The sequence below is a fragment of the Condylostylus longicornis genome, unplaced genomic scaffold, assembly GCF_029603195.1.
Source record: "Condylostylus longicornis isolate FDR11 unplaced genomic scaffold, ASM2960319v2 ptg000216l, whole genome shotgun sequence".
In the NCBI taxonomy this organism is placed as follows: domain Eukaryota; kingdom Metazoa; phylum Arthropoda; class Insecta; order Diptera; family Dolichopodidae; genus Condylostylus; species Condylostylus longicornis.
This window is the reverse complement of record NW_026578183.1, coordinates 185,427-204,451: the sequence shown is the minus strand read 5'-3', so window position 1 is coordinate 204,451 and position 19,025 is coordinate 185,427. Positions and strand designations below refer to the sequence as shown.

At 29.2% G+C, this 19,025-nt stretch overlaps 2 protein-coding genes across 2 annotated transcripts in view; both read left to right on the top strand.

The window, feature by feature from the left end:
* Positions 1 to 5,735, top strand: part of LOC129616470 (uncharacterized) — a 68,584-nt gene extending 62,849 nt beyond the window's left edge. Inside the window, exon 5 of the mRNA XM_055532109.1 lies at positions 5,711 to 5,735. Coding sequence (XP_055388084.1) covers positions 5,711 to 5,720 — 10 coding nt within the window. The 3' untranslated portion in view covers positions 5,721 to 5,735. The remainder of the gene's footprint in view (positions 1 to 5,710) is intronic.
* Positions 1 to 19,025, top strand: part of LOC129616468 (uncharacterized) — a 210,737-nt gene that overhangs the window by 15,153 nt on the left and 176,559 nt on the right. The gene's annotated exons all lie outside the window — the stretch shown is intronic.

The window sequence follows — 19,025 nt, the reverse complement described above, 5'->3', positions numbered from 1 at the left end:
GTTGTAGAAATAAATGTCAACTTTCCAAGACCAAAATTTTTTTTCCAATTTGATGAATTTTTAATTTTACATATAAATTGTTGGTATTGTGTCAGTGTGCAGTTGTTTTTACTTTACAGAATATTTATCCTTCTCAAATATTCATATAACGCATGAATGTACAGGTTAACTATATAAATAGTACGCTAACACCATTGTTTTTGTAAATATTATAATATAATATGATAGAGTGGATGATGGCATAATCAATACTATTTCTTATTGAATAAAATTATACATTCATTCCCTTTTTTTACATCTTTTAAATATATATGGCTAAGGCCAGGCGATTCTTCTTTCTTCACCAAAATTTTTATTCTTGAATCTGCTTTATTATTTGATTCAAAATAACTTTTTACGCATTTACAGGATTTAATACAACTTTGACTTTTTTTCCTATTGAATTTTTATCTTTCGTTTCCAAAATTTAATACTTTATACCTACGGTTTGACACTTGCAAGTATAATTTTATAATTTTTTGTTAAATATTTTAATATAAACAAAGAGTTTACAATAGATTTCAAAATAGTACATTATGATTTTAAATTTTAACAGATTTATTGAAATGAGACTATGCAGATCCCACAACTTGGCCATCTTGACCATCTTCTGTTTCATAGGATTCTTCATCATCACGCGAATCGCTGGATTCGTGTGCCCATGGCTTCATCATGCCATCGACTGACATTTTTGTTTTATTTGGACCCTCATAATCCCTAATCTTAGCTACTTCGTATCGACAATTCTTATTAACACTGGTCACTTCATACGGATTCAAAAATTCGGCTGGAGCTTTATAACAACACCGAATTGCGTGCGGTGAATTGTAACAAATTCACCAATCTGATATTTACGTCCTTTTTTGTGTTTTCTGTTATAATATTTTGAAATTTTGTTATTTTGAAATCTCATGAATTTTTTGATTTACTTGTAATTTTTGTTAATACCTCTCTGTTTTATTTTGTTCTACCATAGCTTCTATGAGTAAGTTGGTCAAATTTGAACCTTAAGGGCTTTTCGTAGGTACGCCAAACATAACTTCAAATGGTGTTTTATTAATAGTTCGATGTAGAGTCGAATATTAATTACGTAGTAACTTTGGAACGCGTTTGTACCATTTTAGAGGGTCTTCAAGGGAAAATTTGGTTAAAACAGATATCATTTTTCGATTTAAGCGCTCGACTTGATCGTTACCTCTCGGTATGCCAGTAATAATCAGCGTATTATGTATAGAGCTGGTTTGACAATATTCCTCAAAAGAATTAGACGTTACTCTATCGCTTATATTGCGAAATGGATTACGAATATTTCTTGCTATAACTCCAACTTTTAAATGACTTCAAACTAACTGAAAGTTAGTAAGAAAACATAATAAAAGCGCCCATAACAAAAAATAAATAAGTACTTATAATTCTTAGCTGTAGATGGTAATGGCCACAAATGGTCGACGTGGTAAATATGTAAGGGTACCCTGGATTTTTCTATCGGGCTAGGAAAACCGTCCACTTTAAATTTCTTATTTGATGATAAAATGCCGAGATACAATTACTTAAAACTTTGTGAACTTTCGACTGCAAATTTGGTATGAAAAGCTCTCTCTTAACAATTACTTCTATTTGTTTGCTATTAATATGACCCCTTCCATGAATTGTGCGAATTATTTCTGACTGCAAAGCTTTACGCACTACTAAAATATAATCTACTTCAATTAACTTATATAGAACGCCACTACGTGTTTCGAAATTTTCATAAGTCCTTGCTTTTAAAATTGTTAATACTAATTTGCAATAATCATCATTTTCTTGGCTTTTCTTAAAACGATGTAAAATACCATTGTCAATCTGTATAACTGAAGGAAAATGACTTAGCGCATCTACATGCAACATGCTTTTATCTGATCTGTGTAATACTTCACAATTAAATTCTTGTAAGTGCATAGTCCATCTGGCTACTTAAGGACACAAGTCTTTTTTCTTCATGGTACACTGGAAAGCCTTACAGTCTGTATAAATTTTAAAGTGTAAAACCAAAAGATAAATTATCAATTTCTCGATTTTTACTACTGCTAATACTTCGTGTTCGTAATTGGTGTATAATTTCATTCCATTGGAGTTGATTTAAAACTTAGATAAAATACTATATGGAGCTTAGCTTCATGTTTTTACAGTAAAACTGCACTGCAACTACAGGAACTGGCATCAGTGTGGGGCTGGGTTTCGAAGGAAGGATTAAATAACTTCACATAATAGTTTCTTTAATTTGATAAATGCTTGTGATTGTTCATAACTGAAACGAAATTTTACGTCTATTTTCAGAAAAATGGCCAAAGAGCGTGCAATGCCCGAATAGTGAGAAATTAACTTTCTAAAAAAACTGGTTAAACCTAGGAAAGTTTGAAGTTGCTTATTATTTAAAGGCTCTACAAAATACTTAACTGTAAAACATTTTCTACAAAATTCTTAAACTTTCCGTTTGAAGGTTTCGTACTACCGCTTAAAATAATATGTCCGAGAAATTCTACGCCTCTTTTCATAAACTTGCATTTTGACCATTTTTTTGATCAAGCCATGACTTTTTACTAGAACTAAAACTTAACACTTAACTTGTCCAAATTATTTTTTTCACCTTTACTAGAAATAATCAGGAAATTTCAAAGGCCATATGGTGCCTTGAGCAATTGTATTGGCTCTCAGGAATAACAAAGGATGTATATATTTTCGACTGGTCTCTTTAGTGTCTACGTCGAAGAAGCCTTTTTTTTTAAATCGAATATTGAGAAAGCCGTTCAATCATAAAGTTTTTCTAATGCTTCTTCCACATTTGGTAGTGGATAACGATCTCTTAATATTTTTTCAATTATTTTTCTATAATTGATGTGTCTCATTGTATTTTGTTGTAATCATTCCTCAACTTATTGCGTTACCACTTCTCTTCCTTTAACTGCTAAACTCTGATAAATTGGTGTTTCGTCAGTCAGACATATCCTCATTTTAATACACGGTTCTTTTACATTATCAGTTTTGTCGTTTTTTATTACATTGTAAAATTTTCCTCTCATTACTTGATTTTCTACTTCATGTAGGCTGTTTTCATCTTTATTTTGAATATCTTCCACTACTATAGCACAAATATTTTTTTCACTGATGTTAATTTTTTCGTTAGTATCATTTGTCACAATTGTAATGGAACCAGATTTAATTATTAACCAATGATCCCAATGTCTTCTTGCTTTCACCTCCGAAATCCTTCAAATATCAGGTAAATCTATTCATAATTGATTTCTTCATTAACGAAACATCGCTTCCATTATCCACGAATCCATGCATTAAATGATCTTCAACATTAACTTCAATATGCTTATGATATTTATAAATTCGATTAACTTTACCAATTACTTGTTTAATATTACTTGAACAATTTGGACAATTTGGAGAAATATTTCCAAACGCATTTAAAACAGCAGGCACCTCCTTGCCAACGGGGAAATTTAGGTTAATTTCTAAATTAATTTTGCTAAAAACTTCTATTATCATTAGCAGCTTCAACTTAGCCTAAGTTGCAATATCTGTGCTGAATTCTATTGCCAGTTTAGCTGCACCTGATAAAAGCCTTGTAGCATTCCACGAACACATATTTGCTATCTCTTCGAATTTTGTAATCCAAATTTCACAATTTTTCTTTTTTCTTCAGAAAATGTTTCTAACGAATCAATTACATCATTAAAAATTACACTTATGATTGGTGGTTTTAACTTTTCTTCGTTTTCAATTACCTTGCCTTTGCTTAAATTATCTTGACCTTTATTTTCTTCTTAACTTTTATTTTCTTTATCTTTTTTTCAATAACTGCGCTTAATGTATCTTTAAAACTGTCTTCACTTGATTCAGATTTGTCAGACTTTTCCAAAAATTTAGCTAACAAACGTTCTATCAAATCGATTTTTCTTTTATACGAGTATGTATATAGTAGATAGACCCTTTTCTTTCAATATTTTTTGGAGTTGAGATATTGGTAGACCTTTAAGATCTTCCATATAATAAAATAATGAATGAAAATGACTTACTTACATTACTGCAGATTCCAAATAGTGCAAAAATTAATTTCATTATAATTATGATGTTATTAAAATTTGTTTAATTAATATTTGAAATTCGAAAATTTTGAAATTATTTAATAAAAATTTTTATTTTAAAATTAAATACTCACAACCGAAATAAAAATTTAATAATAAAAAATAGCATAAGTTCAAATTAACTACTTAGATCAAAAATTATATCTAGGTTTTAAATTAGAAACTTATAAGTATGTATCAAATTATATATATTTAACTTACTTATATTATTATAAGTATGCATTAAAATGTAAAATTATTTTATTATTTATTTTTTTTACCGATCGTATTGTGTATACAAGAGGTAAGTTATGTGATGGCTGTTTCTATATCGAGTTTTCGGTGGGAACGCACTTCTCCATGGTAGAGAAATGTAAATAAACCATTTTTAGTAACCTGTCGGTCTGTCGATCTGTTTGTCGGTGTGTGTATATTTTTTACCATTTCTACGGAACGAATTGATTGAATTTCTTGGAACTCGATATTTTAGTTCTGGTTATTACCGAAACTAACTGGTGAGCATTTCAGGGAATTCAGGCGGCACAAAGCGAAACTTTACTAAGAGCCAAATTTACATTTTTCTAGGTATGTTAACTATAAGCTTTCTAATGACCTAAAAATTGGAAAGAAGTGTTTAACAGAAATTTTTGCAACACTTTTACTTAACTAGACAATACACATTGTGTTGACCACATTAGATCTTTTTTTATCGTGTTGATAAAGTTTTTTTTGATTTAAATAAATTCAGATCATAGTAGTGAATTACACAGAATATAACAATAGTTCAAAATACGATATTGAATTATTATAATACTAAATTCTTATAGTTAATGCCATATATGTCTATCAGGTCACCAAGCCGAAAGTATTTTCCGAAATTTTTAATCGGAAAAAATTACAAAAATAATATTCTTAATGTTTTCTTTTTGAACTATGTCGATTTAAATATTTTTTTATTTTTTTTTTATTTTTGAGTATTCTTTGTGACACTGACTTTATTTAGTAGGGTTTTAAAAGCCATCTAGATTATTATAATCTTTTCTTTTAAATTTCTTTTTAAATTAAATTTTTTATTCAAAAATTTTACTCTGTAATTCAGTACCCCTCCATTTCGAAGACAAGAAAGGTTGTCTGCACTAAAAATTGCAATATTTTTTTTAATGCATTTTTCAAATGGAATTTACTAATCGATTTTTTTGAAATTTAAAAATTAAATTTAAAAAAAATATATAGAATCAGTAGGGCTAAAAATATTGATCAATTTCCTTCACACAAATAAATTCTAGCACCCCTTCTATTTTTAGCATTCTATCTATAAATTCTAGCACTCCATGAAAATTTGGAATTTATTTTTGGTTTGCTCTCTGAGCTTGGTGGCCTTATAGATATATGGCATTAGTTCAATGTTATTTCATTATGTGGTTAAAATATTTCAAATTTTACGAAAATTATTTTTTTCAAAAAGAAAAAAGATTTTTATTTTTACCAAAACTTTTCATAGACTTTACTAATTATTTTTATAGAATAAAAATCAATTTATTAAATTCATATTTATCTAGATCCTCCTAACTTTTGGAACAAATCAGGCATCAGTAACTAGATGTTTACTACCAGCCAAATATACATGTTTGCGTACATATATAAAGACAAATAATCAACCGATTTCATTGGAATTTAATATTTAAATTCTTCGTATTAAATAAATTTTTTGGAAAGATCAGGGTTCGAAAACAGATCTGCGGGCCGATTTTACATTTTTTACCATATCTACGGAACGAATTATTGGAATTTCTTGAAATTTAATACTTGAGCTCTGGTTGTTACCGAAACCAACTGACGAGTATTTCAGGGAATTCTGGTGGCACAAAGAAAAACTCTACTAAGAGCCAAATTGACATTTTTCTAGGTATGTTAATTATAAACTTACTAATGTTCTAAAAAGTGGAAAAAAGTATTAACAGAAATTTTTTTATATTCTGTAACACTTTTACTAATCTAGACAATACCGATTGCGGTCAGTTATGTGCTGGCTACATCAGATTTTTTTTTTCTTATTACAATTTTTGATTTTTTCGCTCTTATTTTCCTATTTACATTTTACTATAATTTCTTACTATGCAACAGAAAAACACTTTTTTTGTAAATAATTTCAATCCATTCTCACAATTTATTTTGAATTAGAAAAACAATTATGCTGAATGATATCAACAGTTAAAAATAAATTTTTTCTTCTTTAACAAAAATGCAATTTTTAGCTTCTTTAGTGTTTTTTTTTCTTTTATATTACTACAAGTAGGTATGCTACTATATTACATAAAATTTTATGGTGCAGCTATCTCTTTCTAGCACCCACAATCTTGGCATCAGGCGATTTTCGCGTGGGTATACTAAGAAAATAATCCGTTATTTTCAGGTATCAGGTTGAAACGTAAATGAACATGTATGAAAAAAATTTTTCTTTTTACAAAAACTTTTATTTTAATGCTACTTGAACTAACTATCAAATTTGATAATGCCCTGTTTTAAACTTTATCTTTACAATGTTAAAACTTTTGACCACTATTGCATATATGTAGACCATTATTTAGAAAATTAATGGAAAATGTAGCTCTTTATAATCAATTTCAATTATTAATACAAACCATTGGTTTGACCCAACTTTATTTACTATTGAATTTTTATCTTACGTTTACAAAATTTAATGCTTTTATTTTTACGATTCTCACTTCTTATTATTTTAAATTATCAACAAATTAAGCAAATAAGAAACAAAAGCACTTTTCTTCAATATTCAGTATCAACCGTAATTTTACCCTTTTTTTATTCTTAACGAAAACTTTGCCTCACTTACTTTTTTTTGGCGATCTTAATTTTTTTGGCTTAGTTTTTTTAGCGATCTTAACTTTATGGCTTTTTGCACTGGAATATTAAAAACCTAAGAGCTTATCGTATTGTCAATTTAAGTGAAACTGAAATGAAGTGCTGTGGTGCTGAAAAAAAAGCAAGTTGACACTTGCAAGTACATTTTATGATTTTAGTACTTTTTTTACATATATTAGTTTAAACAAAGAGTTTACAATAGATCTAAAAATAGTAAATTATGATTTTAACAGATTTATTGAAATAGTGATTATACTGATCCCACTTGTGTGTATTTTAAAATTTTTTATGAATAATGTATTCCAAAACACAATTTCTATTTTATATTATTCTGTATATTGTTATAAAAAAAGATATTGCAAATTGGGCTTATAAAAGCCATCTACGTTGTTAGCTTCGTAATCAAAAATTCTTTACAAATAATTGTTACAAATAGCTGTTTTTCCGTTTGGTATTGCAATTTAGTTAGATCTGAATCATTCAAAATCCAATGAATAAATGATAAAAATAAAATTAAAAAACAAAAAAATTTTTCCTTGTGTTAGTAGATTCAAATGTTCACCTCAAAAAATTTTGGATTCAAAAAAGAAAACAGAAATTTCAGAACTAAAAAACTACAAATTAAGTATATGGGAAGGAGGGACAAAACGTAGTATGAAAATCCAACTAATGGAAGAAGAACAAGACCCGTGTGTCCATACGGTATGAGTTGGAATTGAAGCAATTTAAAAAATTTATTTAGATTTGCTTTGCCTCTTTATGAATGTAGATTAAAGCTTATTGACCTTTGAGAAAATATCGGAGCTCATATGGACGACATTTTGAGCAAAGTTATTAACATTAATGTGAGATCTGGCACGTCGAATCTTTTTGTTGTAGCCTTTCATAAGACTAATTCTGGTATGCACGAGCCGCTACACAGAATGCTGCGCCTTGAGAATAAATATAAAGACGATTTAGATTTTACAACAATGAAGGACACTTTAAATAAAGTTAAGTCAAACCAATGGTTTATATTGTAGCATTTTTTACTTCAGCGAGTGAAAATACTGCTTTTAAAAACAATCTATGTGTACCTACTACACTATTAATGTAAATTTGGCTCTTAGTAGAGTTTCGCACACCACCCGAATTCCCTGAAATGCTTGTCAGTTAGTTTCGGTAGCAACCAGAACTCAAATATCGAATTTCAAGAAAATCAATCAATTCGTTCCGTAGATATGGTGAAAAATGTAACATCGGCCCTCAAATCAGTTTCCGAGCCCTGATCTTTCAATAAAATGTATAGGTTCAATGTTTTAATACGAAGAATTTAAATATTAAATTCCAATGAAATCGGTTGATTATTTGTCTTTATATATACGCAAAAATGTATATTTGGCTGGTAGTAAACATTTAGTTACTGGTGCCTGATTTCTTCCAAAAGTTAGGAGGCTTCGCGGGCATGTAAATCGGTTGAATATTTTCTTCAAAATCAAAATATAATGATCAAAAATGTAAACAGGCCCGCTTAAAAGTGCAGTTCTGAGGTTTGATATATTCCAAAAATTGATAAATCCGTGCCATAGTCGAAATAAACTTACATATAAAATTTCATCGAAATCGGTTGAGCCGAACTTGAGATACAAGCGTACACGACAGGTTACTAAAAATGGTTTATTTACACTTCCCTACCATGGAGAAGTGCGTTCCCAGCGAAAACTCGATATGCTAAATTTGTTGATATCACATAACCTACCTATCGTATACACATTGCGGTCGGTCATTATTTTCGTCCATATATGAAATTATTTGTAGAATTACATATATTTAGGATGAGCGGTTTATTAATTTTTAGAAACAAATAAAGTTAATTTAAAGAGGGGTTAACATAATGCTCGATTTTAAGGGTTAGTTGTGTGAATTAAGAAAATAATTATATATCTTAATGGCATATAATTAACCGGTATCTTTCTGCGCTTATAGAAATTTGAAAAACTTGTGGTTTTGCAATATAAGGTGCCAAATATTCAAATTTTACAAATTTCAAGAGGCAATAACTTGAGAACTGTTTGTTAACGTCTGAAAGCTGTTAAAATTTCATGCTCTAACAACCTGGAGTTTTGGAGAAAAAGAACATAAAAAATGTGGAAAAACGGATTTTAGATAACAGTATATTTTCACGGCCATTTTTTTTTTTAAGTTCAGGTATAATATGCCACGATAGAAGATGCAACAAACTGCTTTTCAGCGTTTGCAAAATTTGAAAAATGCATATGGTTCTACTACAATGAATAGTTGAAAAATGGCATTTTTAGGGTTTGGGGAAGGGGTATAACTTTTACTGGTGGCGGAGATAGATAAAAATTTTGTTCTACAAAAATTAGTTTTTAGTGTATATAAAATTTCGGGTTTCTATCTTCAATGGTGCAGAAGTTTTTTAAACATGACGTGAAATTAATAACCACATTTTTCCAAAATTTTTTGGAAAAGTGCTGAAAAGCAGTTTTATAGACTTCACAATTAGGTTACTCCTTTTCTATTTACTTTTTTCATTTTACATTTGAATATTTGTCAGTGTCAGAGATCTTTCATTTCATTACTTTTTGTTCTTTATTACTAAAACTAAATTATAATGAAGAGAATGTGCAGATTATAATTTGTTATAACAAAAAAAAATTTCCAACTCCGCCCCCTCGAATATTTTCAGTTTTCGCCTATCCAAGTTTGTAAAAGTCGCATTTTTGGCAGCATATACATATTTGCGAAACGTCAAGTTTTTTAATTTCTATTAATGAAAGCTAACAATAAATGATGCAAATTGAAATTAAAAACAAGTAAAAACGTTTCAGTCGGTATAAACCGATTGAATTATACCCTGCACCTTTCGTTATTGTGTAGCAATTACACAAACCCGTGAAGTCATTCTATAGAAACTTCACGGATATGTCTGACCTATAATTGGACATCCTACTGCCAAGTTTCATGAATCTGACTTTATTATTTTTCCAAATATTAACAATAAGCTTTTAGGCTTGTATGGTATCTAATCGAACCTGTCAAGCAATTCCATCAAAACTTCAGAAATATATCTGACCTGTAACTCGACATACAAGTGCCAAGTTTCATGAATCTGACTTTATTATTTTTCCAAATATTTAAAATAAGCTTTTGGAGTTGTATGGCAAGTACCCGAACCTGTCAAGCAATTCCACTAAAACCTCACAAATATATCTGATCTACAATCGGACACACAACTGCCAAGTTTCATGAATCTGACTTTATTATTTTTCCAAATATTAAGAATAAGCTTTTAGACTTGTATGGGAGCTACTCGAACCTGCCAAGCAATCCCACCAAAACTTCAGAAATATATCTGACCTATAACTCGACATACAACTGCCAATTTTCATGAATCTGACTTTATTATTTTTGCAAATATTTAAAATAAGCTTTTGGAGTTGTATGGCAAGTATCCGAACCTCTCAAGCAATTCCACTAAAACTTCACAAATATATCTGATCTACAATCGGACACGCAACTGCCAAGTTTCATGAATCTAACTTTATTATTTTGCCAAATATTTAAAATTAGCTTCTGGAGTTGTATGGAAGGTACCCGAACCTGTCAAGCAATTCTTCTAAAACTTCAGAAATATATTTCACCTATAATTGGACACATGACTGCCAAGTTTCATGAATCTGACTTTATTATTTTGCCGAATATAAAAAATTTGCTATTGGAGTTGTATGGCAGCCACCCGAACCGGTGCAGCTATCCCATTATAATTTTTAGAGCATGTGTAGAATATAATTGGACATATGTATACAAAATTTTATATTTATAGCTTTATTAGTTTTCGAAATATTTAAAATAAACTCTTTGAGTTGTATGGCAGCTACCCGAACCCGTTGTCCGAATTAGTCCAATAACAATAGAGTTCGTCCTTGGCACAAAAGCAAAAACTTGTGAAAGTTTGGTATCGATTGCATTATTCGTTTTTGAGTTATCGTGCGATCGGACGGACGGACGGACGGACGGACGGACATGTCTAAATCGACGCAGAATTTTACGCTGAGCAAGAATATATATATATGTCCATATCGCAGATGACTCCTTCAAGTAGTTACAAACTCCATACCAAAGTTAATATACCCTTCACGAAGTGCAGGGTATAAAAATCGACATCATTAGCATAAAATTTATCAACATCATTTTTAAAATTATTTAAATATTTTTTTAAAATCCTCAAAATATTAAATTTTAAATTTTTCTTCATTTTTTTTACATTTTGTTTTTACTGTTTTTATCTTTATTTTGTGCCCAAAATAAAAAAAGTCTTCTTTTATTTTCAGTTTCTGAAAAATATGGTTCTCTTACTTATTTCTGTATTTTTTTTCTGGTTTTGTGTTTCTTGGTTTTATCAGAAACTATTTTATAGACCAGTGGTAAATAAGATTTTATGTATCGTGCCAAAAAAGATGTGTTTTTTCAAAATATGAATCTATTCCTCAAAATCAAAAATTGAAAAAACCTTTTTAAAATAATAAAATTATTTAAAGAAAGTTTTTGGCTTTTTGTTTGAAATTAAAAAAGTGAACAAATTTTTTGCAAATTTACAAATCTTCAATGTAAATAAAAACAATGGCAGCCACGATGACGTCATGCTTTTTTGACAAAAAATTGAAGAGATAACCTAGTAACACTTTATTAACCTTGGTTTAAAAAATTGGGATAACAGTCAAAATTCAAATTCAAATTTGAAACCAAAATAGAAATTATGTTTTTAATAATATTTTTTGTACTGAATTTAAGCGCAATTATATTTTTGTTGAAAAAAAAATTAAAAATAAGAACATTGTATTTTGGAAAGTAACAAAATAAATAAAAAAACTTTTTTTTTAAAAAAAATTAATTTTCATATACGCATTACGCGTGCCAGCAAAGTTTCGAATCGTGCCAATCTTGGCACGCGTGCCACGTAATTGCGATAATTGTTATAGACTAAGAAAGTCATACAAAAAAACCTGAACATTTTATTTTTTACCGACCGTATTGCGTAAACAATAGGTAGGTTATGTGATGGCAACAAATTTTGCATATCGAGTTTTCGGTGGGAATGCACTTCTCCATAGTAGGGAAGTGTAAGTAAAATATTTTTAGCAACCTGTCGGTCTGTGTGCTTCTGCTGAACCGATTTTGATGAAATTTTATATGTAAGTTTATTCCGACTATGGCACGGAATGATCAACTTTATGGATATATCAGGCCTCGGGAATTGAACTTTTTAACGGGTCTGTTTTACATTATTGATCATTATGAAGAAAATATTCAACAGTACTTGAAATTTCATATATAAGTTTTCTAAGGAAGAAATCAGGCATTAGCAACTGGACGTTTACTACGGGCCAAATATACATTTTTGCCTATATAAAGGGATATAACTGACTGATTTCTTTGAAATTTAATACTTGAATTCCTCGTATTAAAACAATGAACATATAAATTTTTTGGAAAGATCAGGGCTCGAAAATTGATTTGCGGGCCGATTTTACATTTTTCACCATATCTACGGAACGGAAATATTAAATTTCTTGAAATTTAATATTTGAATTCTGATTAACTGGCAAGCATTTCAGGGAATTCGGGTAGTACAATGCGAAACTCTACTAACAGCCAAATTTACATTTTTCTAGGTATATTAGCTATAAGCTTACCTAAAAATTGGAAAGAAGTATTTAAAAGACATTTTTATAATATTTTGTAACCCTTTCACTTAACTACACAACATACAATGCGGTCGGTTCATGTGCTGACCACATCAGATATTTTGTCTTTATTGTTATACTAAGTTTAACAAAAAATAGGTTTTTCTTTCATTATTTTAAAGACTAAAATAATTTACAATTATGAAATTGAAAATAAAAATATTAAAAAAAATAAAAAAGTTAGTTTAGCCTTAGCTGTATGGTTTTATCATTTGTTTTATGTCTACAATATTTCATAAAATTGATAGAAATTCATGATATTATGTAGGATGAATTTAATTTACCACATTTAATAATGGTGACAAAAAATATAATTACTATTATTATTTGAATTATTTATTGTAAAGTTTTTCATTTTTAGCACTTTTCCAAAAAATTTTTTGAAAAAAGTGCTTATTAGTTTCACTCTGTCCGTCCGTCCGTCCGTCCGTCCGTCCGTCCGTCCGTCCGTCCGTCCGTCAGTCCGTCCGTCCGTCCGTCCGTCCGTGGACACTTTTTTTGTTTACAAAACTTCTACACCCTTTAAGATAGAAAGCTGAAATTTCATACGTACATAGATCTTCACTAGAAACTTATTTCCGTAGAACAAAATTTTTACTTATCTCCCCCCCTCTAGAAGTTATACCCCCCCAAAACCCTAAAAATGGCCTTTTTTAAATATTTGTTGCAATGAAACCATAAGCATTTTTGAAATTTTGCAAACGCATAAAGGCAGCGGCTTGCTTCCCCTAGCGCGATATACTATAGTTAAACTTTAGAAAAACAAAATGGCCGTTCAAATTTACCGTTATCTAAAGTCCGTTTTTTCCAAATTTTTGATGTCATTTTTCTTCTAGACCCCAGCCTGTAGAAGCTTGAAATTTTAGGAGCTTTTAGACATTAACAAATAATTCATTTCGTTAGAAGAAAATTTTTTTCTATCTCCACCCCCTCTCAAGTTATCACCTCTTGAAATTCGTAAAATTTGAATTTTTGACACCTTATATTTCCGAAACCGCAAGCTTTTCCAAATTTTTATAAACGCAAAAAGCTAACGGTAAATTCCATGAAATTAAAAAATATAATTATTTTTCTTAACTCACATAATTAAACCTTAAAATCGAGCATTATGTTAACCCCTTTTTATATTAATTTTTTCTTTATTTCAAAGACTGCATATATGCGTCATCCTAAATATATGCAATTCTAGAAATAGTTTTGTATATGAATGAAAATAATTTTAATAGTTTGATAGGTATACATAGACTGTATTTAAAAGCAGAATTTTCACTTGTTGAAGGGAAAAGTGCTACAATACAAACCATTGGTTTGACCCAACTTTATTTTTTTAAGTATTCCTATTAATTTGAAGTCATTTGGTAAATTATTATAAATTTTTAGACAATTGTTTTTCCTATTATTTGTTTTGAATAAACTTAAATAAAAGTTAAATCTATTTCGAGTGTTATGCCCATGTGCGTCAATGTTCCTAGTTAGTATAATTTTAATTTTAAATGCCACCATATAAAGTTGCTGTTTACATATATTCGCCAAGCTCATATATCGATACGAATACAACTGGTTGGAAGGGAAAAATTTTGATGAATCGATTTTAAGGCCTTCTTGTGAGTGATATCTATTTGTTCCATTATACCTAATTGTGCGCCACACCAAATAGGGTTAAGATATATAATTCGCGAGAATATGTAGAATGAATAAATTAAACAGAGAACATCAGAATTGAAATACTTACGCAACCGCCTTAAAATGAATATGTAATTCTGTTTATAACAGAATTTATGCTCCCGTCCAATCTTAGTATACTATCCATTATAAGGCCTAAATAACTAAAAGTTCTTACAACCTCCACATTTTCACTACCATTTTATCTCACTAATACGGACCTCTTGCTGTCTATTGCCAAGATATGATTCAAAAAGTTTAACCTCGTTATTACGCAAACTTATTTTTTGCATTTTAAGGAGCATTATTTCGTGGTCGACACAGTCGAACGCCTTTTTAAAAATAAGAAACACATAAGCTACACATTTCCCACCCCCGAAACCCCAAGATATAATATCAGTCAGAGTGGGGAAACAGTCGTTGTTCACGTGATCAATATCATTACGTAAACAACGTACGCTGTCCGTTACGTTTACAAAAAATTATTCATATTTGAAGGTACAGTAAAACACGGTTAAGTGGAAATCGATCAGCCAAGAAAATTTTGTCCACTAAAGCGTGTTTTCCACTTATACGAATTCGACTTAAAAAATTACCTCTGATGTCAAAGAATTGAATTTATTAAAAACTGGTTCTAATTATAAGTTAAAAATTAAAATTTTATTTCAGAATCAACAAAAAATCAAAAAATTGCACATTTAACTTCATTATAAAAATAATAATAGCAATGGTAAATTAATTTCCCTTAATAGAAAACATAATATTGACAACTTCAAACTTTTTTTATTCACAAAATATTTTATGATTTTTGCTTGGGTTTTTGTTTTTAACGTTTGTAAAAATGCTTTCTCAAGATTTTCAATACTCTGTATATTAGATTCATCTTCAAAATTATTTTGTTCTAAATAAAGTTTAAGTGTTGAAAGAGCTATTATAGCTTCTTTTTTGAGAACTTTAGAAGGAGGTTCAGAATTTTCCACAAAATTTAGTTCTTCATCGTTTTCCTCATTAGTTTCTATTAAATTTGAACGAACTTCATTTATAATTTCTATGTCGGTCCAATCACCGTAACATTCTAGATTGTCATCACATGCTACAATCTCAATAAATACTTTTTCTGGTATCGAAATCAACACTCAAAATTTGACAATGACAGAAACTAAAATATTTTGTGTAGCTACATAGTGTTGCTTTTCTTATTTTGTAGTTTTTCATTTTTGATATTTATGCTAAATAAAAACAGGGATGTGCAGTTAACCGAATAAATTTACATATTAAGTATTACATGAGGGAAAAAATATATGTGCAGATAAGCGTGTTGTGCACTTATCCGAATTCCACTTAAACGAATTTTTTTATATGAAAAAATCGAAAAAATTACAAGCCACGAAAATTTGATGCAATTAAGCGTGAAATCCACTTAAGCGTGATCCACTTAACCGTGTTTTACTGTATATTGTAATATCACCGCATTGATTCGTCATTATGTTTCAGCAAAGTAATCCAAATCTTTCTTTCTGTTGTGCCTTTATTGTATATTACCTTTTTATAAAAATCTCACAGTTTTTTGCTGTTCGATGGGTTTTTTGCTATTTTAGCCCATAGTAAAATTGTCTTTTCATTTGTAATTAGGTTCCTTACTTCCATTTTGTACTTATTGTATAATGCCTGTACATGTGTATCGTTGGGATATTATTCCTTAAATCCAAAAAACGAATCACGAATTTTTATTTTCTACAAAATTTCAGTTGTCATCCAGTCATGCTTCTTGTCGTTCAGTAAAAATATTTTTAGTGTCTTTTTTAGTATCAGGCTTTTTATTGTATACTCGTATACTTTTTTCTCAAAATTTTTATAATTACTCAAATCGTTCCATATATTGTCGTTATTTATACAGTCATAGTCCAAAATGAGCTTTTATTGTACTTTTTTATTCGGTACAGGTCTAACACTCATACTGAGAAAAATCATTTGACGGTTAGATAGACCGGTGTCCATTACATGAATAAAGTAAATTCTGTATATTTAGGTACAAGACATTAAAATTATTATTATATCCAAAACTTGTACTTTCATCTACCATCCCTACTTATTGAACCAAATTATCACTCTCAATCAAATTATGAATAAATTTAAAGTCATTGGCTGAATCTGTAAATATCATTATAAGTGCTAATATAAAAAATAAATTATAATTTTTTTTTTATCGAATAGTTTTTGACCAACTGCAAAGCGATGTACAAGCAATAAATATAATTATGTAAAATTAATAAATAATAGTGAATTAATAAATAGATCGGTGCCATAACCATCTGACCATTGGTGCACTGGTTATGATTGGTGCACGATCCTTGAACCGTAGAGTCTCGGGTTCAAACCCCGGTCAAGTCATTGTAAAAATTATATTTAATATTATAACTTAATATACAATGTGCTCCTTACTAGGAGTGATAAAGGAACAAAAAAAAATAAAGGTAAAACAAAATTCGTATTATGTTTCAAAAAATATAAATTATAAATAATATTGAAAATAAAAAAACTAGTGTTAAAGCAATACGTTATTATACCCTGCACTTCGTGAAGGGTATATTAATTTTGGTATGGAGTTTGTAACTACTTGAAGGAGTCATCTGCGGTATGGACATATATATATTCTTGCTCAGCGTAAAATTCTGCGTTGATTTATACATGTCCGTCCGTCCGTCCGATCGCACGATAACTCAAAAACGAATAACGCAATCGACACCAAACTTTCACAAGTTTTTTCTTTTGTGCCAAGGACGAACCCTAATGTTATTGGGCCAATTCGGACAACGAGTTCGGGTAGCTGCCATACAACTCAAAGAGTTTATTTTAATTATTTCAAGAACTAATAAAGGTACAAATATAAAATTTTGTATACATGTGTTCAATTATATTCTACATATGCTCTAAAAATTTTAATGAGATAGTTGCACCGGTTCGGGTGGCTGTCATACAACTCCAAAAGCAAATTTTTTATATTCGGCAAAATAATAAAGTCAGATTCATAAAACTTGGCAGTCGTGTGTCCAATTATAGGTCAAAGATATTTCTGAAGTTTTGGTGGAATTGCTTGACAGGTTCGAGTGGCTCCCATACAAGTCCAAAAGCTTATTTTAAATATTTGGAAAAATAATAAAGTCAGATTCATGAAACTTGGCAGTTGTGTGTCCGATTATAGGTCAAAGATATTTCTGAAGTTTTGGTGGAATTGCTTGACAAGTTCGAGTGGCTCCCATACAAGTCCAAAAGCTTATTTTAAATATTTAAATATTAGAATGGTTTCAAAGATTTAAGTAATTGCTATACAACAATGAAAGGTGCAGGGTATAATTCAATCGGTTTACACCCACTGAAACGTTTTTACTTGTTTGAGGAAATAAATATGCCCGGCAATTCTATGGGTGTATAAAAAATATATACATGTTAATTAACAATCAGTGTAAAAATGAAAAGCTTGATTGTACATATCGCTTGTGTATATGAATAAATGTACCTGTAAGTCTTTTTAAAGTAAATAATATATGAACATAAAATATCACAAATAATATATTAGAAAACGATAACTTCATATTCCAAATTGTTTTTCTGGAACCCTAGAGGCAAAACTCTATCTAATACCGTTTGTCTCTAGCCCTTCTAGAAGTAGCTGCACTTTTTGACACCTGAGAAGTAGCTATATATATATAATGTAAAATAGGATGGTTTTTGAAGAGTTATACGAAATATGAATAAAATATAGAATTATAAAGGAAAATTCAAGGTACTGCGTAACTTGGTGGGTGGCGTGGTAGTCTGATAACCAGAAAGTTATTTGATCGATGCTTGCCTGCATATTGTCGAATTTTTTTTCTGGATTATTTTAAAAATTTTATTTTATTTTTAATATATAACAGATAAACATTATTATAAAAGTTTAAGAAAAATTTCAAAAAAAAAATTGTTATAAGGGTTTGGAAAAATTTGCAAAAAATTTTAAGTACATTAATATGTATGTACATATTTTTTTTAAAGCTGAATAACTAATTTTTTTTAAGCTTCCTATATGAATTGAATAACATTTAAAATTGTAGTTCGGTATATAGAAATAAATTTTAAATACATAATTATTAAATCATTGGGGTAAACATACCGGAAAAAATTTTTCAAATTTTTATCTTTTATAATAATAATTTTATTCAAATGTATGTATGTACATATGAGTGTAGCATTTTACAGTTTTTTGCTCGAACAATAAAAATGAAATTTTAAGTGCATACGTACATAAATTGTGTATGCATATTTTTTTACAACTTGCTGACTTAACATAATATTCAAAACAATGACAAATGAAGCAATAATATTCAGATAGCACAAAACATGTGATGTCTTTGATAAAAGCTGATATTTATTTACAATAAGCTTATTGCAATTTTTCGAACCAAAAATATGTGAGATCATTATATTTTCAAATATTATTTATTTCTCCGTTTGTATTTCTAATAACGTAAAATGTATAATTTATTTCTTGGTTTATGTTTCTAATTATACAAAGTATTAAAGAAGCTTTTGTTATACAACAATT